Source organism: Chionomys nivalis, chromosome 14 (assembly GCF_950005125.1).
Source record: "Chionomys nivalis chromosome 14, mChiNiv1.1, whole genome shotgun sequence".
Lineage (NCBI taxonomy): Eukaryota > Metazoa > Chordata > Mammalia > Rodentia > Cricetidae > Chionomys > Chionomys nivalis.
In genome coordinates, this window is record NC_080099.1 from 56,662,636 (window position 1) to 56,689,321 (window position 26,686).

At 45.5% G+C, this 26,686-nt stretch overlaps 1 protein-coding gene across 5 annotated transcripts in view; it reads right to left on the reverse strand.

Annotated features, from left to right (window-relative positions):
- Nucleotides 1-26,686, reverse strand: part of Fhod3 (formin homology 2 domain containing 3) — a 409,106-nt gene that overhangs the window by 348,126 nt on the left and 34,294 nt on the right. For all 5 annotated transcript variants that reach the window (XM_057788966.1, XM_057788965.1, XM_057788964.1 and 2 more), the window contains exons 2-3: nucleotides 20,565-20,671; nucleotides 5,507-5,571 (exon numbers count right to left, since the gene is read on the reverse strand). In XM_057788966.1, the coding sequence (XP_057644949.1) occupies nucleotides 5,507-5,571; nucleotides 20,565-20,671 (172 nt within the window). The remainder of the gene's footprint in view (nucleotides 1-5,506; nucleotides 5,572-20,564; nucleotides 20,672-26,686) is intronic.

The window sequence follows — 26,686 nt, forward strand, 5'->3', positions numbered from 1 at the left end:
CCTCAACTGCAGGAAACCAACTGCTTCTCTCTACACATGGGTGGAACGCCCTTCTCCTGAGTTCTTTTCTTTAAATGCTTTCTCTGATGTGGGATTTCCCCTCTGTATGCTCTTTATGCTGTGAATATGATTTATTGCCATTGGTTAATAAAAAAGCTGCTTTTGGCCAATGGTTTAACAGAATAAAGCCAGGCGGAAAATTCAGAGATATAGAGAGAGAATAGGCGGAGTCAAAGAGACGCCATGTAGCTGCCAGAGGAGACAGATACCCTGGAAATTTTACCAGTAGGCCACAGCCTCGTGGTGATTGACAGATGAATAGAAATGGGTTAATTTAAGGTGTAAGAGTTACCTAGTTAGAAATATGCATAAGCTATTGGCCAAATACTATTGTAATTAAAACAGTTTCTGTGTGATCATTCACATCCGGGAGGCCGGGAAACGAATGAGCAGTCTCTGCCTACATTTCCCTATGCCTCTGACTTGGCCTTCTGAGCAGTGTGACAAACCTCATGCAGATACTGCTTACTTCAGCCAGCTTCTGCCCATCTCTCCATCTCCATGCCCCCCCTCACTGTCACAAAGACTGGGAAAATGGCACTGACAACCTGGTGCCAAGCTGCTCTGCTGCAGCTATAAGCCCCGACAGTCTTTAGCGTCTTCAGTTCAATGCCACCTTTTAGTTACGTGCTGGACACTTGTAAGCACAGGACTTCTGGGCACCCCAGGACCAATCAACTGGACTGACTTCTCTTAAAGGAAAGACAAGACCAACTTCAGAAGAGTGAGAGGAAAAAAAAAAGACTTAAAGCCAAGCAAAAAATGGCAGCCAGTAGAAAACCCAGCCACGTCAACTTCAGGGTCTGTATCAGTTGTTGTTGTCAGTGCTGTGACCAAATAAGAGGCAACTTAAAAGAGAAAAGTTTACTCAGCTCGTGGTTTGACAGAAACCAGTCCATCATGGTGTGGCTGCAGGTAGCTCTGCCAATGCCAGAATGGAGTGGAGCAGCTGCTTGTTCACAGCTCAGTTGGGTAGGGAGCAGGAAGGGGAATCCTGGCACTCAGCTGCCTTCTCACTCTGCTTTTATTCTATCCCTCCAAAGGGCCGTGGGATGGTAAGCACCCAGGTTTAAGGCGGTCTTTCCTCTTTAGTTAATGTTCTCTGGAAACATTCTTACAGACATGCTGGGTACATCTTCTAGGTGATTCTAAATTCAACCACATTGGTGAATAAGATCAACCATCACAGGGTCTCACAATTTCCACATGGTTTCTTGTTGGTTTTCGGAGACACGGTCTTAGTATATAGCCATGGCTGCTCTGGAATTCACTATGTTGACCAGGCTGGCCTTGAACTCACAGAGATCTACCGGCCTCTGCCTCTGCCTCCCAAGTGCTGGAATTAAAGGCATATACCATTGTGGCCAGCCACTCTTTTTTCTCTTCCATCCTGGACTCCATCCTGACCCTGCACTTCCTTGGCTTCTTTCTGTTCCTCCTGTAGCTCTCTCATCAGAGCCAGTCCCTTGGAACACTTTTCTGGGCTTGAAATAGGATCCTTGGCAGAATCAAAAAAAAAAAAAAAATTCTGCTAACTTCATAAAATGCAGACTTCTGCTGATCAGAGATTTCTTTTTTTAATTTAGATCTATAGGTTCACACCTAAGATGGAAACAATGTTTTTATCTCTTTAGGGACCAAAGCTGAATTAAAAGGGCAATATATGCATTGCTTTTCTGTAGTACATTATTACATCAGGCATTCATACTAGAAATATACAAAAGAAAAGTCATAGCAAGGAGGATCATAAAGGTACAAAAGCCTGGGGCTTCTCTATAGCAAATTCTTATTCCAGTTTCCTGCCAAACATGTCGCAACTCCTACACCATCAGATTAGCTAGGACCATCAAAGCAGAGCCCTGTGGCCTTCGGTTCTTGTCAGGGTTGCAGAGCTGCTAACATTAGAGGCTGTGCTCCACACTTATCCCTGTGGGCACAGGCCTCCAAAATTAGTGCTGGACAATTCCAAACCCTCGTCACCTCTAATTCATCAGTGCTCGCCCTGGACTGGAAGCGTTCCCCCACTCCAGACAGGCAGGAGTGAAGGGTAAGTGGGGTGAGGTGAGGAAAGCACTGGCTTGCTGGTGTTGTAGACCCACGGGACAAAAGCTGATCGTGGGTCCTTTCCATACTACAATGGGTGCAAAGCAAGGTTTTCGGGGGGCTGTGTATCACGTTGAACCTCTGGCGGCAGCTGCAGCCAGCACCTTCAGAGATGAGTCTTGTTTCTCACGTAGCCATGAGTAGAAATGATCTTGAGAAGAAACCAGGACTTCACTGATATGAAAGGGTTTGCACCCTTGTCTTGTTTTCCTTTGTCATTTCAACTGGAGGCTGCTCCAGCTTTTGTTCATTGTTTTGCTTTGTTTCGTGTTGTGCTGTCTTGTTACATGAAGAAATGGCATCAAATGTGGCCCCTTGGAAAGGGAAAGGTTATGTCCCAATGGGAAGGACACTTCAAGAGGAGATGCGTTCATTTCACTTTCCATACAAAACCAAACGGTATCACTCAAATGGTGTCTGATGGAACTACTGCAGATCTCACCAAAGGAAGAAATGGACCCAACAGGACGGTTTTCAAGGCAGAGGAAACCTATTGTCTCGGCCATCAGTTTATTCATCCTGTGGCAACTAATGATGGAGACTGACAAAAAGAGAGAACCCGTTCAAAGCTGTGCCTGTGCACCTTGAGACCTTGTCTTCACTTGCACTCCAGAGGCTGAATACCATTTCTTACCTTTGCAGAGACACAGACATAGGTGTTCCACAAACTAGAATTTCCCATGAGCCTCCTGGCATGAAACATTCTGGCAGCATGGTCTATGGCTGCCCAATTCAGTTCCCTTGAACTGAAGTAAGAGCTGAAACCGTTTGTGAATACTGGAATCCAACTAAGCATTTCCAAGGCCCTTCACCTTTCATAGACGGCCGCACTCACACCTGACTTAAATGTTTTTGTAATGACTAATTTTGATTCTTTTCCAAAACAGTCAGTGAATTTTTAAAGCCATAACTTTTTATATCCACAATCAGTTGATCAAACATTTAGGTACTATTTCATCAAATTATATGCTTGCAATAACCGGGGCAAATTGGCATAAGGAAGGTTGAGAGAGTGCACGCGCACGCGCACACACACACACACACACACATCAGTAACTGATTAACCCCTCCAGGTTTTATAGTGGAGATAGCTAGTTACACCACATGGGTTGAACTGGCTACTGGGGGTCAACACACTGTGGAAGAAAGCATGTGATCTCCATCAATTATAGAAGGCTGAACAAGAAGTAGCCAACAACACAAAAGATGTTTAGAAAAGTTTTGTGGTTAAAATATTTCTGTATTCATATTGGTTTGATTGTATTTATATTATATATGTATAACATATATTGCATGATATGTTATACCATTTTGGTATGATATTTATATGGAAGATGAGTGTATTGGTTTGTTTATAGGCAAAATCTTGTGTATCCCATGCTGGCCTTGGACTTTCTAAGCTTCCAAAAACAACACTGAACTTCTGATGCCCCTGCCTCTACCTCCCAAGTGCTGGGAATAAAGGTGAGCATCACCCTATTTAGTTTATATGCTAGTAGAGAGCAAACCAAAGGCTCTTTGGGTGCTAGACAGGCACATGACCAGCTGAGCTGTATCCCTTGTCCACAACACATTTTCTAAAAAGGATTTAGCACCTTCAAATTTGGAGCCAGACCACTGTAATAAAAGTCAATTTTCCATTGCCTTCCTGTCCCCAGGAAAATCCATCCACACTTATGTCCCAAGTCTCTGGGAGCAGGGGAGGGGTTGGCTACTTTTCCATGTTGGGCTTCACTGTTATTTCACACCTGGAATGAGCTTAAGCTTGTTCTTGATTTGGGGTGAAAGCTGGGAGAAATGTCTACAAAGTGATGGGTCAGAGGATTTATCTTTAGACACACTTCATGCATATGAAACAACTGATTGATACAATATAGTTAGCATTCATGTGTGCGCCATACTCTCTTACAGCAGTTGCAGGTGGTCAATGATGCATGTCCCACAGACCTTTCCAGGTTTCCAAAAACATTACAACCCACTCTACAATAGCCTTCAGCCCCAGAGGGTTTGAGTCAGCTACACAATCATTTCTGCTTTGGAGCAATACAAAGGTTGACACTTGCCACCACTCCTAGAATTTCACACCAAAGCAAAATGACATAAATTCCCCTTAGTGTCCATCTGCCCTCTCATCCATCAGGGATGAGAAGGGACCAGAAAGTGTTCCTTCAATTCCTTTTGTGAATCCTTTATTTCTGGTACAGGCCAGCATCAGCAGCATGACTGACATTCCCCTGATTGATGGAAGCCTGCAGACCACAGCAAACATCAAATAAAAGCAAACTTAAGCACATATGAGATCGTTAATGCATACAGTAAACTTTGTTTTCTTTCTTTTTATGATTTTTAAATTCTTGCTTCCCCTGGTTTAGTACTAGAAGGAATCTACCATTCCTGTGAGGTCATCCTCTTGGCATATACAATCCATTTCTTCCTAGTGAACCCATGACTGCGGTGGGGAAACAAGTGAGTGCAGGAATGACCCAGTGGTCCTCCAATGACCACAGGAAAGCCCTGTGGAACCACAAGTACCTTGCTTACTTAGCTCTGTGACAGCTAATCTTAAGTTGACTAGTGAAATGTAAATCTGGGTATGTGTGCTCATGAAGCTGTTCCCAGGAAGACTTAACTCAAGGGGGAAGACCCACCCTGAGTAGATGACATGATCCTGAGGGCTGGGGTCCAGGACTCAACACAAAGGAGAAAGCCAGTGGGTACCAGCACTCATCCCTCTGCGTCCTGACTGCAAGCGCAGTGTGACAGCTGCCTCACACTCTTGCTCTTATGCCTTCCCTGCCATAAAGAACTGTAGTCCCTCAAACTGTAAGCCAAAAACAAACAAAACGAAAACAAAAGCCTTTGTACCCCGCAGTTGCTTCCTGCTGGGTATTTGATTACAGCAGCACGAGAAGTAATGACATGCCACTGCACTCTGCACCCCACTCTCCACTGACCCAAGATTTCCTTCCAGTCACCTGACCACACCTGGAGTCTCAGGCTCCATTTCCCCAAAAGCAAGCTTCAAGGAGCCATATGAAGGATTGCTTCAGCTGGGTAGAGGTTCTCACTGGTGACAAACCAGGAGGAACCTCATGACTTCTAGAATGATCTCCATCAGTGACCTCAGGCTGTCTCGTTTCCAGTCATAATCAAAACAGCAAAGGAAGCCAGGAATAAACCGGGCTTCAAAACTCATTGCTAGAAGTGGCTTTCCCAAAATTCCAGAAACCCATGAGGACTAGCCCAAGCAGATAAGATGACAATTACAGTTTCTGTGTCATTTCCCTTCACACATGATTACTGAAAGCAGACAGCATGCATGCCTGCCACAGATGCCACTCACCAATGCAGGCGTGGACCCTCACAGATAGCTGTGTCCTCAGAATAATGCTGTTCTTCTTGCCCCGCCTAAGAGAGACAGGAAAGAAAACACAGGTGTCAGCAGAGGCGGCAGCACCCAACAACCTGAACAGTGAGCACTGTCAGCACACCCCCCTAAAACATGCCCAATGGGCAGGGACCTACTCTACACAAGAATGTGACCTGAAATAACACATCACAAAAAATGAGAAACTTTGGCTTCTCTAAATTCGTATACGTGTTTTATCACCAAGCCCAGTTCCCCAGAGTCTATGGAGCCTGCTTGACCACGTTGGGAAGATTTTTAAATCTGAGCATATGAACTAAAATCCCTGGATAAGCAGGTGTCCCCTCTTTCATTCTCTTACTGCAGAGCTGGTGACAGAGACTGACTAGAGCACGTACCACTGCCTGCTGCACTAAGGGAGCAGCGTGGAATTCCCACGGGCAGCCACAAGCAGCTGGCCTGGTCTGCTGCCTTTCCACTCGGTTCTCCAGTGTCAGTCCTTACCTGAATGGCCAGCCCTCTGACCCACCTACCAATCTGAGGCCTGTCACAATGTCTTACAAAACAAGCCTCTCCGCTGGCAAGAGCGCAAGCAAGGGAAGCCTCACTGGGTGCTGGTGGAAATTTGAGTGCAGCCACTGTAAAAGCTCAGAAAGCCACAAGTAGAATGCCCATACATCCAGCAGCAGTGCTTCCGGGAATGTGCCCCAAAGAATCCAAGTCAGCGTATCACAGAGAGACCTACACACCCATGTTCGTAGCTGTGTTGTTCGCAGTAGCTAAGATACCGAAGCAGTCTAGCTATGCGGGGTAGGAGAGACCATGAAACTGCAGGCTGGGGATGTGGAATGGGAAGGAAGAGGCGCTATATAGGAGAGTAACAGAGGGGATAAATACAATCAAAGTGCAGTGAATGCATGTGTGGAAATATTATGAAGAAGTACCAACTCTATACTATCTACGAATGCAAATAAAGCTAGCATGGAGCAGCGGGTAGCTTATAAAAGAGAAATAAAAGAGACGAGATTCAATAGTTGTGCTTCTCTGAAGCACCTTAGCGCAAACTTCAGCATGTAACCTTATAGGCCTTCCATATTCCAAGATTCAAATCAATGGAAGGTTGGCACAGCCCCCCAGGAGTTCATGATGGTTCCTTGCTCCCTGCCACCCACATGTTGGAACACTGCCCAGCTGCCACACCTGTGGAACACTGCCCAAATGCTGAGTCAGATGGGTATAAACAAGTACGAGAACCTGAGACCCAGGGGGCAAAGACAGTGTGTGAGGCCTGTGGCTCCAGAAGCAATGGGCTTCCTCTCTTATCAGTGCGGCCCATGTCAAGGACCATCACCAGCTTCTGAATTCCAGTGTTCCCATCTGCAGGCCACACCAAGGCCATCCCTTTTCTAGTGACAACAGGGAACCATCCGGAATAGACACAGGAATCAAAAAGGCTCTATCAAGGCCCAAATGCCAGGGATGTGAAGATCAGAGCCCTAAGCTTCCAGCAAGTTCCTGGCCTCTCAGAAAACACTTGTAATACTTATCCCTTGGGGAAAGAACTCTCATTTGGGTCATTGAAACTCTCAAAAACCTGTGTTTACATTCCCAGCTCTCAAGAGAACATCTTCACAAGAAAAAAAAAAAAAAAACAGAAAGGCCTTGCCATGGCTTACCAAGTCCCTCTTAATCAGGGACTTTCTTTGCCTAACTATGAAAGGCCGGAGCCAGCCTTCAGTAGTTTTCAGCCAACAGTAGAAACGACACCCACATTGGCTTCCAGGCATTTAAGAAAATATAAACTATTTCAGTTGAGGGTCGAAGGAGGTATGTAAACATTCTGTAGAAGCACGAGCAGGCCCCTCTGGAGGTCTTCAGGGAGAACAGCCCCTAACAAGCTTCCAACACTATAAGACCCACTGGGCACCCTGGCTCAGAGACCGAAGGGGAATTTGAATGAGTTGTCTGCTGGCCATAGGATAAAGCTACCTAAGTCTGAGTTGTTCAGAAGCTCAAAGCTCAAGTCAGAGATCCAACTATCACTGCGTTCACATCCAGACAGACACTGTGTCCCCTAGGAGAGTGGGAAGCTAGAAGAAGGATGCTAAACCCGGCTGGATGAGCTCCAAAGGTGCCTTAACCTTCCTGAGCCCAGCTTCCTCGTATGGAAAATGGGCCACTAACTAGTCAATTTTCTGCTAAGGGTGTGAAGATTGTTGGTGATGGTTGGATCTCAGGTCCTGTGCAGAGGTCATGCCTGGCATGTGACAAAGGCTTGCTGATGGGAGGTGGCATTCTTGTCATCAACAGTCACCATGTTGGTCTTTCCTCTTCCTCTTCTCTAACGCCTGCCTGTCCCCTCTGTGTAGTCTGTTCCGTTCTCCTCTGCCTTTCCTCATTCCTCCCACGTCCCGTCTTTCCTCTCTTCCTCTCTTCCATCTCCCACGTTACTGACTTCCTAAGAATCCACCACGACAGTGTGTCATTAACACACTCTTAGATTCAATTAAAGTTCAAAGGATTTAACACGGACAGTGATATGTACATCTTCTGTGTGTGGCCCTGAGTGTCCTGGGCTCTGACGATGGATGGGTCATCCGCTTTACTGCATGGCATGAGGAGTCCCCAGATAAAAAGACTTATCGGTAGATGCTCCATAGTACATGTCTGTGACCAAAACACCAAGCCTATGTGCTCGAACAGAAAAGACTGCCACCTTCGGAACCCTGAACACTGCTCAGGGAAACCTCGAGCAGCCCCTTCACCTCTCTTCACTCCCCTCTCACTGCAAAAGCTGTGCCTTCTCCCTGAACCCAGTGACCAGTGCAGTGTTTCTTCTATGGTCCTGCATTAACATATTTTTAAGCTTTAATGAAGTACACATCAGGAATCATAAAATCTACCTATTGCAAGCACATAATTAAAAAACATGGTGTCTGAATATACAGGGGTCTCCTCACCACCACAGCCTAGCTTTTTAACTGTCACTGCTCCCCACATACCTCAAGAGAAACCCCATGCCTATCTGTGGCCATTCCTCACTCCCATGTCCAATTCCAGGTATTGCAAATGAACCCCCTTTGTGCCTGCTAGTTTACTGTCAACTTGACATCAGCTAGAGTTATCTGAAAGGAGGGAACCTCAATTGAGAAAATGCCTCCATAAGATCCAGCTGTGAGAGCACTTCTTTTTTTTTTTATGGAGACAAGGTTTCTTTTTAAGAATTTCTTAATACAATCTTTTATCTTTCTACATAGTTATCCCTGTTCCCACTCCCTTCCAACCCTTCCCTCCACCCCACTCCCCATCCACTCCTCTGATGTGGATAAAGAAGCTGCTTTGGGCCTATTGTAGTGCAGAATAGGGCAAGGTGGGTTCCAAACAGAGGGAAAGAGTAGGTGAAGTTGAGGGGAAGCCATGTAGTGACTGCAAGAGACAGACGCCAGACACTGAATGCTGGACAGAACCTTACCAGTAGGCCACAACCAAGCAGCAATACACAGATTAATAGAAATAGATATAAGAGCTAGCTAGGAACACACTTAAGCTATTGACCAAAGAATACTGCAAATAATATAGTTTCTGTGTGATTATTTTAGGTCTGGGAGGCCAGGAATGAATGAGCAGCCTCTGCCTACACTCCTCGAAAGGGTAAGGCTTCCATGGGGAATCAACAAAGTCAAACTTCACTTAAAGGCAAAACCAAGGCCCTCCCCACCTATATCTAGTCTGCGCAAGGTATCCCTCCAAAGAGAATGTGCTCCAAGACACCAGTTCAAGCAATAGGAATAAATCCTGGCCCCACTGTCAGTGAACCCATAGACTGCCTAACCTCACAACTGTCCCCCACATTCAGAAGGCCTAGTTTGGACCTATGCAGGTTCCCCCACTCTCAGTTCAGAATCAGTGAGCTTTCACTAGCTCAAGTCAGCTGTTTCTGTGGGTATCACCATCATGGTCTTGACCCCTTTGCTCATATTATTGCTTCTGCCTCTCTTGGACCAGTCTCCGGTAGCTCAGCTCAGTGCTAGCTGTGGATCTCTGCATCTGCTTCCATCAGTTACTGGATGAAGGCTATTCAATGACAGTTAAGGCAGTCATCAATCTGATTACAGGGGAAGGCCAATTTAGACATTCTCTCTACGGTTGCTTAGCGTCTTAGCTGGGGCCATCATTGTGGGTTCCTGGGAATTTCCCTAGTATCGTGTTTCTCGCTAAAATAAAAAACACCAATGATAGTCTTTGCTGGAGAGGTTGTAGAGAAAGGGGTACACTCATCCATTGCTGGTGGGAATGCAAACTTGTGCAACCACTTTGGAAAGCAATATGGCGGTTTCTCAGGAAATTTGGGATCTACCTACCCCTGGACCCAGCAATACCACTCTTGGGAATATACCCAAGAGATGCCCTATCAAACAACAAAAACAACAAAAGTATATGCTCAACTATGTTCATAGCAGCATTGTTTGTAATAGCCAAAACCTGGAAACAACCTAGATGCCCTTCTGATGGAGGTAGGTCATCTTTCTATCTGTTGCTTTCATTGGTTAATTAATAAAGAAACTGCTTGGCCTCTGATAGGGTAGAATTAAGATAGGCGGAATAAACAGAACAGATTCATTTAAAAATGTAACGTATATAGGTTGTTAATGGATAATCATCAATAATAGTCAAGCTTGTAGTCATGTTATTTAGATTTTCTAGATGTGCATAGATATATTTTAGATAGGCATTCTTTATATCTTTCAAAGACTGCAGAATATGGCATTTAAAATATTTTAATAACTTAGGGCTTTTCATGACAATGAGACATGTCTGCTCCTGGCAGCACCAATCTACTTCAAGAGGAAGATGGGCATCGAAGAGGCTCCTTATGGAGTTTGATAGCCATTTGGGCAAGAAACTGCTCTTGCCTGGACTGATACATAAAATGGACACAAAGAACCCGCAGAGAGGACTGCTGAACTTGCCTAAAGGTGAGATGATCTTTCGGGGTTCCTGACTCATGAAAGAGTCTGCGAGACATTCTGCAGGACACAGCAGAAAGTGACTGAACTGCTTTGGAATTTCCTTATTCATGGAAATGTCTGCTGGATACTATGGGCCTGAAGGTCAAAGATGGAAGCCCCAACGGTACAGAAGAACTTTGGGTGACTGTACAGGCAGCGAGATGGCTCTGTCATTTCTAGAGTTTCTTAGTTCTTGTTTACTTAGGTAATATTATATCCTTCTGGAGTCTTTGATGGAGTTGAAGAATGGTTAGTTATAGTTATAGTTTTCCTTAATTATGATAAAAGATAAAATAGATATAAATATTGTAACTGTAATTCTTGCTTGATAACTGTTTTGCTATATGTAATCTTACTATGTTAAAGTGAAAGCCTTTCTTTTTTGTTTAAACAGAAAAAGGGGAAATGATGGAGGTAGGTCATCTTTCTATCTGTTGCTTTCATTGGTTAATTAATAAAGAAACTGCTTGGCCTCTGATAGGGTAGAATTAAGATAGGCGGAGTAAACAGAACAGAATGCTGGGAGAAAGAAGCCGAGTCACGAGTCGCCATGATTCTCCCACTCCAGACAGACGCAGGTTAAGATCTTTCCTGGTAAGCCAGCTCGTGGTACTACACAGAATATTAGAAATGGGTTAGATCAATATGTAAGAGCTAGCCAATAAGAGGCTAGAGCTAATGGGCCAGGCAGTGATTAAAAGAATACAGTTTCCGTGTAATTATTTTCGGGTAAAGCTAGCCGGGTGGTGGGACACAGCCCCGCCTCCGCTCCTATTACTACACCCTTCAATGGAAGAATGGATGAAGAAAGTATGGAATATATACATATTAGAGTACTACTCAGCAGTAAAAAACAATGACTTCTTGAATTTTGCATACAAATGGACGGAAATAGAAAACACTATCCTGAGTGAGGTAAGCCAGACCCAAAAAGAGGAACATGGGATGTACTCACTCATATTTGGTTTCTAGCCATAAATAAAGGACATTGAGCTTATAATTCGTGATCCTAGAGTAGCTAAATAAAAAGGTGAAGCCAAAGAAAAATATATAAGCATCCTTCTGAATATTAACCTTCATCATGCGACGAAAGGAGACAGAGACAGAGACCCACATTGGAGCACCGGACTGAAATCTCAAGGTCCAGATCAGGAGCAGAAGGAGAGAGAACATGAGCAAGGAACTCAGGACCGTGAGGGGTGCACCAACACACAGAGACAATGGGGATGTTCTATCGGGAACTCACCAAGGCCAGCTGGCCCGGGTATGAAAAAGCATGGGATATAACCAGACTCGCAGAACATAGTGGACAATGAGGACTACTGAGAACTCAAGAACAATGGCAATGGGTTCTTGATCCTACTGCACGTACTGGCTTTGTGAGAGCCTAGGCAGTTTGGATGCTCACCTTACTAGACCTGGATGGAGGTGGGTGGTCCTTGGTCTTCGCACAGGGCAAGGAACCCCATTTTTTATTAGGTTATTTGGTAATTTGATGTCTAGTTTCTTTATACATTTTTGAGATCAGTCCTCTGTCCAATTGTCTGTAGCTTTGAAGCCTGTCCTGGAACTCGCTTTGTAGACCAGGCTGGCCTCGAACTCACACAGATCCACCTACCTCTGCCACCTGAGTGCTGAGATTAAAGGTGTTCACCACCACCACGTGGCTTTGTAGAGCACTTTCTTAATTAATGATTGATGTGGAAGGGCCCAGCCCATTATGTGGGGCCATCTGTGGGCTGGTGGTCCTGGGTTCTATAAGAAAGCAGGCTGAGCAAGCCTGTAATCAGCACCCTTCCATGGCCTCTGCGTCAGCTCCTGCCTCTAGGTTCCTGCCCTGTTTGAGTTCCTTTCCTGCTTCTTTCAATGATAGACTACAAATGTGGAAGTATAAACCAAATAAACCCTCTCCTCCCCAATGCTTTTGACCATGTTTCATCACAGCAATAGAAACTCTAACAAAGACCCTCTCTCTATAGACCTGCTTTTCTGACATTTCATATAGATGGAACAGTGCAATATGTCACCTGTGCGTCTAATTTCTTTCACTCAGTCACATGTTCTTGATGCTCCTCTAGAAAGGGACATGTAGTGTTACTTTCCTCATTGCTGTGACCAAATGCCTGGCAAGACTTAGAACAAGGACCAGTCCTGGCAATTTGCAGCAGGACAAACTTACTTGTGCTCAAGACTTGATGACACATAAGCAAGATGGTGGGAGCAGCTGGTGATAGTGGCAGCAGGAATGGGAGGTTGCCAGCTCACAGTATTACAAACCGGGAAACAGAGAAGGAAGACTGTGGTGTAAGTCCACAAGAATCCATTCCACAGTTAGGCACCCCCCAAGGCTCCATGGCTGCCAAAAACAGAGCCACTAACTGGGAAGCCAGTGTTCACACACAGGAGCCTGTGGGGGACATTGCACACCCACACTGACATCAAACCTCTTTCTTCTCATGCTGGTGCTGTCCCATCACATGCACTGACCACTTGCTTTGCAAATTCTTCAGCTAATGTGCATTGGGGATCCTTCTACTTTGGGGCTATTATAAATAGTAGCTCAGAAAGCATCTGTGTACAGACCTTTGCATGGACAAATGCTTCATCTCTCGGGGATATATCTAGAAGTAGAATTGCTGAGCTGTGTGGTCACTTATGTTTAACATTTTAAGAAACCATCAGGCTGTTGCTCAAAGAGTCTGCACCACTTTACATTCCCACAGCAGTGCACTGGGTGTCCAGTTTCACCACGTCCCCCTAGCACATGCCACCATCTGTTACTATGATTCTAGCCATGCCAGTAGGTGTACAGTAGGACCTCAGTGTGGTGTGGGCTTGAATTTCCCCAGTGACTTACAATGTTGAGCAGCTTTTCACATCCTTCTTGGCCATTTGTGCATCTTCTTGGCCATTTACGTATCTTATTGGCCATTTATGTATCTTGTTGGAATAAATGCCTATTCAAACTTTCCCCCTGCCGGGCGGTGGTGGCGCACACCTTTAATCCCAGCACTTGGGAGGCAGAGGCAGGCGGATCTCTGTGAGTTCGAGACCAGCCTGGTCTACAAGAGCTAGTTCCAGGACAGGCTCCAAAACCACAGAGAAACCCTGTCTCGAAAAACCAAAAAAAAAAAAAAAAAAAAAGACAAACTTTCCCCCTTTTATAATTAACACTTTGTTATTGAGTTGTAAGAGCTCTTTACATATTCTGATATATGACTTACAGATACATGATTTGCAAATTTTCTTATTCCACGCCATCCATTAAATATATTTTTAATGGAAAAATTGTTTTTAATTTAGATAAATCCAATTTGTTTTGTCACTTGTCTTCAATCATCTCTAACAGATGTTGGTTACCTCACAGGGGTCATGGAGACTGTTGGTTACCTCACAGGGGTCATGGAGACTGTTGATTACCTCACAGGGGTCTCTGAGACTCTTGGTTACGTCACAGGAGTAACAGAAATTGTTGGTTACCTCACAGGGGTCTCTGTGGCTTCATTCCTCTCATCTGTCTCCAGGCCCATCCATCTCAGCCTTGCCTCCTCTTGCCTCACCTCAGACTACCGTGGGCAAGCACCTCTCCCTCTGTCAAGTCAGTCACCCACACACCACAATTTCACCCTTCTCAGCACAGCCACCCTCTTGGTACACTGTCCCCTACTGTCACAGGTCATCTGCATAATTCTGTTCACCTCTACGCAACCATGAGTCCATCCACGTATGAGTCATGGCTTCCCACTCTCCTTCCACTGGTCCAGGCCCCAGTCCTCTGTTACCAGGTTTGGGTCACTCATCCTCATCTCCATGGTGATTCTCATCTCACTGGCATCTACTCCATATTCTTCCCAGGGCCTGCCTTGCCTTCCATCCACCCCAACCCCAAGCCTTCATAATCAGGCTTCTGAGAAGGCTCCTTCCACATAGGTCATTTGTTAGGAGCTGAACCTATCACACAGTCTACACCAGGGGTTCTCAGCATGTGGGTCACAACCCCTCACAGGGGAAGCCTAAAACCATCAGAAAACACAGATATTTATAGTATGGTTCATAACAGTAGCAAAACTACAATTATAAAGTAGCAACGAAAATAATTTTTCAGTTGGAGGTCACCACAATATGAGAAACTGTATTAAAGGGTTGCAGTGTTAGGAAGGTTGAGAACCACTGATCTACGTTACAGTTCGCCCAACTGGGGCTGCACATTGGACTCAGTTAAAGATAAAAATCACACTGCCTGGGCCCAGGCCCAAACTCTCCCTTCACAGGCCTGAGGTGGGATATGCAAAGAGTACTGTTGAGGCACTGCAGGTGGTGACGTCATCTCTGAGAGACTGAGAGTCTAGCCAGAGGGTCCCTAACCAAACGTCCAATCACTGGAACAGCTCCTTCCAAAAAACACGATTCCAGATTGTCCTGCAGAGCTCTGAAGCTGGGATGAGAACATGTGTGAGAAGCTCCCAGAGCTGGTGAGCAGGATTCTGGGCCACTTAAGCCCTTACTAAACTCACCCCAGCCGTCCTTTTATTTGCGAGGCCACTTTCTACCCTGTGCAGGCAGGCAGGTGATGATGGTCCACACAATTCTGCAGTCGTCATATAATTCTAGCATTGTTAAAGATACACTGACATGCAGCACAGGCAAGCAGTGCCAGAAACATCTTGAACTCATGGTACATTTTGATTTTTAAGCAATTTTTATCACATTTAGAAACGTTTGCTGCTACCAAAATTTTCAAGACCTCCACATGCCATATATGTCTATATGGGGTCACAACCCACAGTTTAAGAGCTGTTCTGAGCAGCCCTACACGGCCATAGCTTCTGAGCCACTCATATCAGTGTACCATGACTCCAAATTCTGGCTATAGTTGCCCATAACTGTGAGCTCTAAGTATGGATAGAGATAAATGTACTAGCTTACTGTTTTATATACAACATCATATTTCACCTAGAAACAATACAAGGTCATGATTGTACTATCCATATTTATAAGGTTCATAAGAGGTTCAGAGAGGTAAAGTTAGATACTATGATTACACAGCGATGACATTAACCATAAAATCATCTGTAAGAGGAGACTGTACTTACGTTCCCAGCTGCCTCAACCCGAATAATCACACAGAAACTATATTACTACAACACTGTTTAGCCAATAGCTTAGGCATATTCCTAGCTAGCTCTTAAAACTTCAATTAACCCATTTCTAATAATCTGTGTATCACCATGAGGCTGCAGCCTACCAGTAAGGTCCCAGTGTCTGTCTTCTTTGGCAGCTACATAGCATCTCTCTAACTCCACATACTCTCTCTATGTGTGTGTGTGTGTGTGTGTGTGTGTGTGTGTGTGTGTGTGTTCAGATTTCCCACCTGCCTTGATTCTGCCCTGCCACAGGCCAAAGCAGCATCTTTATTAAACAATGGCAATAAAACATATTCACCGCATACAGAGGGGCATCCCTCAGCCGTCGTTACTATACAGAATGGCTGAGATGGCTCTCACCGCCCAGCCAGATGACCTGAGCCCCATACCTGGGATGCACATGGTGAGATACAAGGACCAACACCCTAACCACTTGTCTTAGTCTACTCAGTCTGTTAACTAGGGAAGGAATGGGTTTAGTTCAACTTACTCTTCCAGGTAACAGCCCATCATCCAGGGAAGTCGGCACAGGATCTGAAGCAGACCCCACGGAGAAGCACTGATTCCTGGGTTGCTTCTTCCAGGTTTCTCAGCTGCTTCTCCACATAGCCCAGGCCCACCTGTAAGGGAATACCACCACCCACCATGGGCTGGGCCCTCCTGTGTCAATTAACAACTGGTCTGCCCTCACAGACCAATCTGATGGAGCCAGTTCCTCAACTGAGGGTCCCTCTTCCCAGATGACTGTAACTTGTGTCCAACTGGCAAGAAGCAACCAACACAGCGACTACCCAATGCTGTGTTCCTGGGGTTACAGAAAACCCAGCAGAGCGCCTGGTAATCAAGGAGGAAAGTAGTATCAGATACCTTTACTCTGTAAGTACATTTTATAAATATCTTCATTTTGTGAACCTCTATCAGAAGAATGTTTGCCCAAGGTCACCCAATAGCAGAGTCAGGAACAATCTAGAGGCTCCCGGCCTGTTTCCACTGCACTGTGCCATGCTTTTGATTTCCCTGTCCTTGGGAGGCCTGCTCGCTTTTGTTCATATAATAATTGCTTTGTCCTTCTGCTGTTGAAGGTCTTTCTCTTCTTCTCTGGTTAGCTAGGGTCAAGTGGTAATTCCCAACAAGTGAGTTAATTTTTAGTCTGGTGTAAAGGACCAAAAGCAGTGGACAAGAACAAAGAGATGATTCCTCTAGCAAAGGAGCTCGCTCCAAACACACCACAGAAAATTGCCACAATTTCATACACTTTAATTTTTAGACCCATCTTCCTATAATTTATGCAAAAATAGTACTTCTGTGGCCATGTTCACACCTTGAAAGGTCAGGTCTTAACTAGGAAGCGTTATATTATAGCTCTTGATCATGGGACATATGAATCTCCAGTCACATAAACTTTGTCAGATGCCACACACCCGATGGAGGAGGGTCATCTTTCTATCTGTTGTTTCATTGGTTAATTAATAAAGAAAACTGCTTGGCCTTTGATAGGACAGAAAATTAGGTAGGCGGAGAAAACAGAACAGAATTCTGGGAGAAAGAAAGCAGAGTCAGTCAATTGCCATGATTCTCCCACTCCAGACAGACGCAGGTTAAGAACTTTCCTGGTAAGCCAGCTCGTGGTGCTACACAGAATATTAGAAATGGGTTAGATCAATAGGTAAGAACTAGCCAATAAGAGGTTAAAACTAATGGGCCAAGCAGTGTTTAAAAGAATACAGTTTCTGTGTAATTATTTCGGGGCTTAAGGTAGCCAGGCGGCCAGGAGCTGGGGCAGTAGGGAAGCGAACACACACCTAAGGGAGAACCTGGGAGAGGCTCAAGTGCAGGTGACAGGACGAAATAACACAGATATCTGCTACCTGCATAAGGGAGCATCTCTGCCAGAATCTGCCTGCTGCTCAGCAACTAGGGATTGGCCAGCACCTCAAGGCTCAGTGACAGCAATTATCCTGTTGGGGAACAGTGTGGCCCAGACGTCCCAGGTCACTATTCTGCTGGGCCTTCTGCTGCCCAGACCCAGGACAAACAAGTCCCCTACTAAGAGATCAGATGTGTTGTTATTCTTTTTAACACTCCATCTTGGGTATATTACAAAAGACAAGGGATAGTCACTAGGAAGGCAGACCATTTCAAAGACATCCCAAGCCTATGGGGTGAATTTGGGACACATCTGTCAAGTGTGTTCCCACCCCCATCACCTTTGGGGCTATCTGCTTCAGTCTGAAGTTTCCATGTCTTGAGCCCCTTTCTTGTTACACTATCGCCCATTCTCCCAGCATCCCTTGCTGTAAGGGAACAGAAATGGGATCCCATCTTATGTTGGTCAGAAGTCATCACTGTGACACCCGAGAAAACAGAATTAAGAGAAGAAGATGTATACTGGCCCATGATTGCAGGATTTGTATTACATCGTGGTTGAGAGAACATGGTCAAGCAAAGCAGATCCAATCATGGAGGACAAGGAGCAGAGAGACAGGATGTCTGTGCTAGAAGTATTTCTCTTCCTTCCCCTTTTATTTCATCTGACTCCCAGCCTACACTCATTAGGGTCTTCGCCTTTAGTCTCTCTGTAAATTCACTCACAGACACAGCAAGATGTATGCCTTACTAATCTTCTAGGCAGTCCTCAGTCCAAACAGCTTAATACATTAGCCCTTTTTTTCTTGCACTGTAAAATCATTAAGTTTTTATTTAAATAATAGTCAGGCAGGACATGGTCTTTAAGCATCAGTCTGGTACCCAGATGCAGTATGGCTGAGCTCTTCCCACTGAGGGAGGTGGTGTAGACCAGTGTGTCACTGCATGGACCAACCTCATGTCAGCACAGCTGCAGATGCCATGCTGTGTAGGACCTGACGTACCTTTGCCATAAGATCCTGGGGTAGCAGAGCGGTTCTGACTCTGAACTTAGTCCCACCGTATATATACCTGGAACACCACCTCCTCCTGGCTCTACTACCTGAGATGTGTGACCTAACTTCTGACCCTCAGTTGTCTCTGATGAAAAATGGAGACAACCAAATTCCAACAACTACTAGATCCTCCAACTAACTATTCAGAAGATCCTGTAAACAAGGATCTCCGTGTGTTCTTTTCCCCTGACCTTTATTCTAGTATTGTCACCTAATACATTAGCACGTTTTTCTTGTGCTGCCAAATCATTCAAGTTTTTGTTTAAAAAAAAAAAATAGTCAGGCAGGACATGGACTTTAAGCATTACTCCACTAGAGACATTTTTCAAGTCAACAATGATCTACTCATAACTCTGCTGGGGTCTGTTTGATCAATGAGCCATGAAGGCATTTGATGAGACTGTCGTTCTAGCCAGTATTCTGAGGTCTACAATGGGATGTCACTGTCAGAAATAGGCAAAAATTATTGCAATGGAATTTTCCCTGAATATACTGGTCCCATAATCCTTTAATATCCATTTCTAAAATACGGGTGAAGGCTGGCAATGTGGCTCAGTTGGTGGAGTGCTTGTCTGATATGCACAAAGCCCTAGGTTCAGACTCCAGTGCCTGAGAGGTGAAGGCAGGAGCATGGAAGTTCAAGGTCATTCTCTGTTATATTGCAAGTTTGAGGTCCAGCCTGGGCTACAGAAAAGCCAATGAGCGGTTGTGTCGCTGGAGTGGAATGTGAGGCACCTGGAGAGTTTGGCCATACGCTATTTGTGTGGCCCGTGTGCCACTCTGATGACAAAAGGATATCTTCAGAGAAGTTTGCTTGATCCTACAGAGTACGTTGACCTTTTTGATGAACCAGTCATGTCACATAGGAATTCATTCTGAGACTTTGTCATTCGCCATCCTCCAGTGTTTAAAAATGGCTACGGAGTACTGAGAAATGTCAGGTGCCAGGCATTTGTTTAGACAGGCGAGTTCTGAAGTCATGGAGTTTAACCAGAAGCAAAGAGGGACAAGCAGAGGAATATTTATCTTTAACTATGAAGGCTACAAATGTGGCAGAAGCCCAGGAAGTCATCATGGCACACTGGAGCCAGGGACCTACCTGAAAATCACACAAGAAAGGCTCCAATGAGTCCCCATTATTCAAACTCTCATGAAAAATCAATACTCTCAGCTGGTATTCCCCTGGCTACATTCTTAGCTTGGCTAAGAGAGTGTCAGATAGCTTTGGGGTCTCTGAACACCGGATCATATCAGCTGAGAATGACCTGGGAAGCATCAGAAACTCTGTGAAGGTCAGGAGGAGGAAGGTGATACAAACAGAGCTGTGTGGTGTGGCCATGGTTCAAGGTGGACAAGGGACAGAAAGAGAGGCAGCCCCATCAGATGGCTCTATCAGCATCTCAGTGGACACAGGAAGGATGGTTATCTGCATGTGTAGTCCAACAGAGGCTTCACTTTCTAGATACATCTCCAATTTCTCATGACTATTACCCTATCTTTCAGTATCGCAATCCTAAGTATTGTGCAATCCAGATGTAGGCTAAGAAATAACTTATGCTAATTAAGCTAGTTAATAATTATTTTGCCCGCTGTAATGGGTAGAAAAAAATTTTATACCATAAAACTACCAGGATGCCTGCCAAGAAAATTATCAACTAAATTATTGGAAACAGTATTTAAAACAGCTGTTGATCCACCAAAAATCTAGAGAATGTTGATTTGTTTTACTTTGGTTAAAAATCCCTTAAAAGAGAATGTTGTGTGCTCAATTAACTCATCCCAGAAACTTCTCTTAAGCCGAACTGACCCACAAACAAAGATCTACAGTCACCAACGAGGACTTGCAGGACTTTAAGTGAAGGTCAAGGCCAGGGTGATTTCTCCAAAGCATTTTAAGACTTTAGCGTACCAATGCTGACAGTAAGGGGGACCAGCGTGCAGGGACAATGGTTGTGCTTACCCTGTGTCATCCTGGAAGCCTTCCAACTCATCGCGCTGTTCCGCCAGCGTGGCCTCCAGATCCAGGTAGGCACCATTGTGGGACAGCTGCAAGGTACAGTCGTCAAGCTAGGAGAGAAGGAAAAGGTTAGTCCCAGTCATCTCCTCGAGTGGGGACCAGGTACCATTGAGGCACCTTAAGCTGCCCTTGGGGGCTTTTAAAAAACCAAGCATTACTCTGAACTGTGATGCCTAGCTGAAGGAGGCTTAAGTGGAAGCGTAGTGGAAGCATACTGCAGCGAAGTTGGTGCAAGTAGACAGACGCATCTGTCAGACGGCTGGCAGTGGCCCATGTTGTTAAGATTCTGAAGTGGCAATTACCAGCATTTTGTTATATTTAGAATGATTACCTATACTTAAAAATTATTTTGACAAAGATTCAGATTAATATTGTGAGAAAACCAAGTAAACCATGTCATGTTTGACTCCTTGAGTGGTCGGGTTGGCTCTTATGGTTCATTAGTTGGTGAGTCAAGACTCTAACTGAAAACTGCAGACAAGCATGGCGGCTCCTGGCTGAAATCACAGTACAGTGGGGCGGAGGCCGGAGAAGAGGAAGGAGCAGTGAACTGACGGTCACAACTGTAGTCCTGGCCACTGGGACTCATCAGCTCCATTTGGAATGTCCAGCTTTATTCCCAGAAGTCTCAGTGAACACTGAACCTTCTTTCGTGGTCACCAAGGCCTTCCAGGGATCTGCCTCAGCGTGCTCTGTGTCAAGCCCCAAACAACGACAGGAAACCCCACAATTTTCCCAGCCTATGGCAACAGATCCTCAGCCCTCAGCCTAACTGCCTGACCCCGCCGCCCCCCTCCTCACATTCCAGCCACCACAAACTGCCACCATTTCAAAACTACCATCTTAACAAAATTATATATCTGACACAGGCAGGGCACCAAGGAACACAGAACGGCTTCCTTCCCTCAGAGATACAGTGTCATTGAATGAGTGAGACGACAAACAGACAGTGGATTAGAGTAAGACACAGATAGACCAACTGCCAGGCAGTGGATGCTCTTCCTTAGCTTATTCGCCAGTGACTGCTTCAGCAGAGATGCCAAAACCCTCCACAATATTGCCCAAGTCCCCACCCAGAAGAAGACTATCATTGTTTCCTAGCCAAATGTCACCAACTTGATCCCCTAACTAAGGGGTAAGCAAGCCCCTATGCATGTGTGCCAGTGAATCTCTCAACTGATAAAGAAGAGGTGAGCATGGGCCTTTAGTCCTCTGAGAGGAACATGTGGGGGATGTGCAGAACAACCAGGGGATGAGAAGCAAACAGGGATACTGACTACCCTGGGAGAGATTGCCTTGGGGGCGTGGTGTGTGTAGCGGCTAAGATGCCAAGGGAGCCAACATACTGCCAAAGCGATGCCATGATGCACACCAGCCTCCCCATTACACCCAAGACGCAAGATTAATATTTAAACTATCATCATGCGAGCCAAGGAGCATGGATAAAATGCATTGGGGCTAGAATGACGTAGATTTCTCCCAGACAGTTCGGAGATCGGAGGTCAGCTTTGGGTCTCACTTTCACAAACTGGTAGAAGCCTGTATTAGTTACTTTGCTCACTGCTGTGACAAAAATACTCAGGGAAAGGTTTGTTTTGTCTGGTGGTTTATGAGGGAACACTCCATTAGGTCTGGGGAGGTGTGGACGAAGGAACAAGAAGCAGCCAATCACTGCGTTCAGCGAGGAAGCAGAGGGGTGAATGTACAAGCTCAACACACTTTCTCCTCCTTTTCGTTTGGTCCCAAGCCCCCGGGAAAGGACTGCACCCATTCAAGATGGGGCTCCCTTCCTCAGGTAAACCTTCCTGGAAACATCCTAGAGAACAAACTCAGAGGTGTGTCTCCCTGGTGATTCTAAATGAAGTTGCCCACAAAGATTAGCCATTTCACACTCGGCAACGACTACTAAGTCACAGTTACAAACTTGTAAAGCAAACACCCAAAGCCAAGGTGTAGAGGCAACAGGGAAAGAAAGGCAAATTTCAAACTGGTTGTTCTAAATATGCCGGCAGAATATCCAAGCTTTCCTTACCGAAATACTCAGACATTTCCCTGCCAGACCAAGTCCCTGGCCTCCATTATGGCTTAGGGGGAGCAACCTGATCTCTTGCCTTGGCCTCTCATGTCAAATGTCCTCCCAGATGACTTAAGGGTCCTGGAATTTCCTGACTCTGACAGTTTTCATGTCAACCCTGATCCCCTGGCAGCATGTCCCCTGCACTCCTTTCTTGGCTGAAAGTTTGGTGGCCAGGACACTGTCGGGCACTTCAGGACATAAGACAAAGCAGGGAGCCATGTGGGAAGATAACGTTACAGCGCTATTATAGAAGGGTGGCGATTAGGGAATTTAGGGGCAGTGACAGTGGCGTGGCTGAGAGACTTCAGATCAGGTTGCCTGCTGTCAACCTGTGGCCAGGGTTCTGGCAGGGATCAAGCTGCTCAGAGGGAGTCGATCCCAGACCCACAATAAAGGTCCTTCGATGACATCTCCTGAATGTGCCACCCCCCCTGCTGCCCCAGTCAAAACACGCCATTTAAACAAGCAGCCTGGTGACACAGAAAACTCCCTCTGCTCCTTATTACGGATGCCTCACCAAGTGACTCTGGGGTTCTTTTGACTGTTCCTAACAAAGACAATGCACTCCGAAAGGGCAAGCTCACCATTCCGGAAAAACCTCAACCATCTGAAGGAAGGCTGACGTCACGTCTCGATTTATATACTCTTTCCCTCTCCCCAAGCCAGCGAAGTGGTGTGTTGCTGGGGTGGTTTAATGATTATCTGGGTTCTGGCAGCAAATCTTGAGTCTAGTCTAGGCCATAAAATTTCTGTGTAACCCTGAAATAGATTTGAACAGAACCCTTCTATAAATATGCACAAGGCTACCATTTACACCAATTCTGTAGCTGCATAGAAATAAGAAAATATGTAGTTTAACAATAGACTTCACCATTTAAAGAAAATCTCAAGTGAGCCTCACTCACTCGTGTCATGTGGCGGGACCGTCTCGTGCTCACTTCCCCACCCTCCCCGTGTGATCTGTACAACAACCTGGAACCCAGGCTGGCCTGTGTCTTGCTTCTCATGGGTGACACCTGATGTAGCCTAGCTGACAACTGCAGGCACTCACTCCCAGGAGCTGGCCTCCCTTCGGGTTATTGGAATCCCGCCACTGAGCGAGGCCAATCTAGACTGTCAAGCTCCAGATGATCCAACAGCTGATGACAGACACATGAGACAGCCCAACAGAAATAGGGAAACAACCTAAGCCAGCACTTCCCGGTAGATCGTGCGGCTTCAGGGTAACTTCATGGTTGTCAGTCTCCTATCTCCATGATCTGTGAACACAGACCACCTACAGCTGACAGGTAGGGCAAATCTGACCATCAGAGTTCCCAGAGTCTAGATGGGGGGTGGCGACGGGGGAGCGTGCTAAATGTACTGTGGTATGACAAGCTCAAACAGGGCCGTCCTGAGATGGTACACAGAGCACACAAATCTAACTTTGACCCTTCCTGAGCTAAAACTCCTGCTGGGGACAAAGGACAGCAGCAGGTACTGAGTACAAGGGACCTGGAGCACTAAGAAATTAGGGAGCAGTGATTCCAAAGCCCCTCCCAGAGAAGTGAATGAAAGCAGGCACGCCAACTCCCTAAGCCCCAGAGCTCACTCTACTGTTCCGCCTTACTCCTCTTGCAAACTTCAGAGTAAAAGATGACAATATTGTGGTCTGAATGCGAATCTTTAACAGGCTCTCATGATTAAACACTTGGTCTCCAGCTGGTAGCATTTTGGGGGGGAGGTTGTGGATCCCTTAAGAGGTGGGGCATACAACACCAGATATGAGAAGCCCTCTTTTTAGTTACTGATCATGGTTTTCAAGAGACTCCTAAAACACACAGGCTGTGGCTATCACCCTTGGTTGCCAGGCCCACCCCTAGAGATGGAAGTCAAGGCTCTATTGTTGAAATGTCATGCACTTCAGACACAGGGCTGGGAGACCCCTGAGCTGGAACTGACCTGAATGCCTCCTCCCTGAGCACCCACTTGCATGTGCCAATGCAAGCTTCCAGAGCAGGGAAACAACCAAGAGAACTACCTACCTCTGAAGCTTATGAACCACAATAATGATCAGTAGGGCATAATAGCACAAGAGGCGCAGTAGCGGCATGCACACCTGAGTGGTAACCAACAGGTCTCTAATTGGATTTAAGACCCACGGAATAGGGAGAAATCACGCCTGGTTCAGGAAACCCAGCCAGCCACCAGGGCTAGTGAAGTCACGGCTCTTGGAGGAGAACCTACAACCACCACTTTACTAAACCAGCATAATCCCTAAGTACATTCTAAATATTTGTCCTTACACCCACAGATAAGTGTAGTCCTCACCCCACATCAAGGAAACTTCTCTTTGCAACAGGCAGAGACTATTACGAAAACCACAACCAATCAGAATACAGGGTTATGAAGCCCAGTCCCAGTGAATACATCCACAAAGTAGTCTGGCACCTAGGGGAACATTGTAGAAGAAGGGTGAAAAGATTATGTTATGAATGTACTTTCTTTGAAAGTGGCTTGATTTTCCTTCCTCAGAAGCCTAGGTAAGCTGTTTGTGATCACTAAGCCAAGGACGCATGCCCTGTCCTGAGGCTGACTCAAGGAGCTTCCAAATCAAGTCTAAGATGAGCACACGACCCACCCAGCAACAGCAAGAACCTCGACCAGATTCCTTGAGAAGACAAAGGAGTGAATTTTAGGAAATGGTAACACATAGACAGGAAAGTAAATGACTCTTTATCTTTAAATAGCTGGAAGTATTGTAGTAGGGAGGTCGCTTGTTTGTTCCCAGCTGTTTAGCCCCCAAAAAATCACACAGAAACCATATTATTTAAATCACTGTTTGACTCACTAGCTCTAGCTTCTTATTGGTTAACTCTTATATCTTAATTTAGCCCATTTTTATTAATCTGTGCATCACCACATGGCTGTGGCTTACCACCAAGGTTCAGCGTCTGTCTCTGGCAATGGCTCCATGGCTTCTCTCCCACTCCTCCTTCCTTCTCCCAGCATTCAGTTTAGTTTTCCCCCGCCTAGCTCTACTCTGCCCTATCACACAGGCCAAGCCAGCTTCTTTACTCATTAACCAATAAAAGCAACACATAGACAGAAGGACCTGCCACACCAAAGTATATTAGACTTTTTCATTCAGAAAGCTAGAATGCATTGGCTTACATAGGTACGATGTCCTGTGGTCTACATTATTTTATTAAAATTGAAAAACAATTCTATCACTACTTCAGGAGAAAAGGGGAAGGAGGGTAATGATATGAGGGTTAAGGTAGGGAGTGAGGGAGACCAAGTAACTGATCCAATATGGAAGTGTTCAACACAGAAGCAAAATCTTGAATTTCTTACCTAAGCAAACTAATAAGTAGACATACTCACCATATGAAAAACACCAAGTAAGCAGTATGTGGGACTGGGGTAGAGCTGGGATTTCTCTTTCTGACATATTTTATCTATTATGTCTACACAAATGGAGGCATTTGGGGTTATTTAAGAGAGACATACATAAATTTTATTCATCTTTTCAAAGAACCAAATTTTAATTATACTATTTCTCTGTTGTAAGTTTTCTCTCTTCTTCACTCACTTTGTGTGTGTGTGTGTGTGCACGAGTGTGTGCACATATGGTATCTGAAGGAGTTGTTTTTAAGATTTATTTATTTCTATTTTATATGTATGTTTATCTGCATATGTTTATGCGTACCACATGTCTGCAGTGCCCACAGAGTCCAGATGAGGACATCAGAACCCCTATGACTGTAGTTTCAGATGGCTGTAAGCCACCATGTGGGTGCTTAAGTCAGCACACCCCATCTTTCCTTTCTCATTTACATCCCCCAGCAAGCAGCTTCATGGTGGCGTGCTGATGGCCCTGATACAGGACTGTTTCACGCTGAGGCCTTTCCCAGCTGACATGATGAAGAACAGGACTAGGGAAGGTTGTCACCAAGCACTGTCCCCTGTAATCTCTGCCTAGGCTACATAATAAAGATCCCATGAG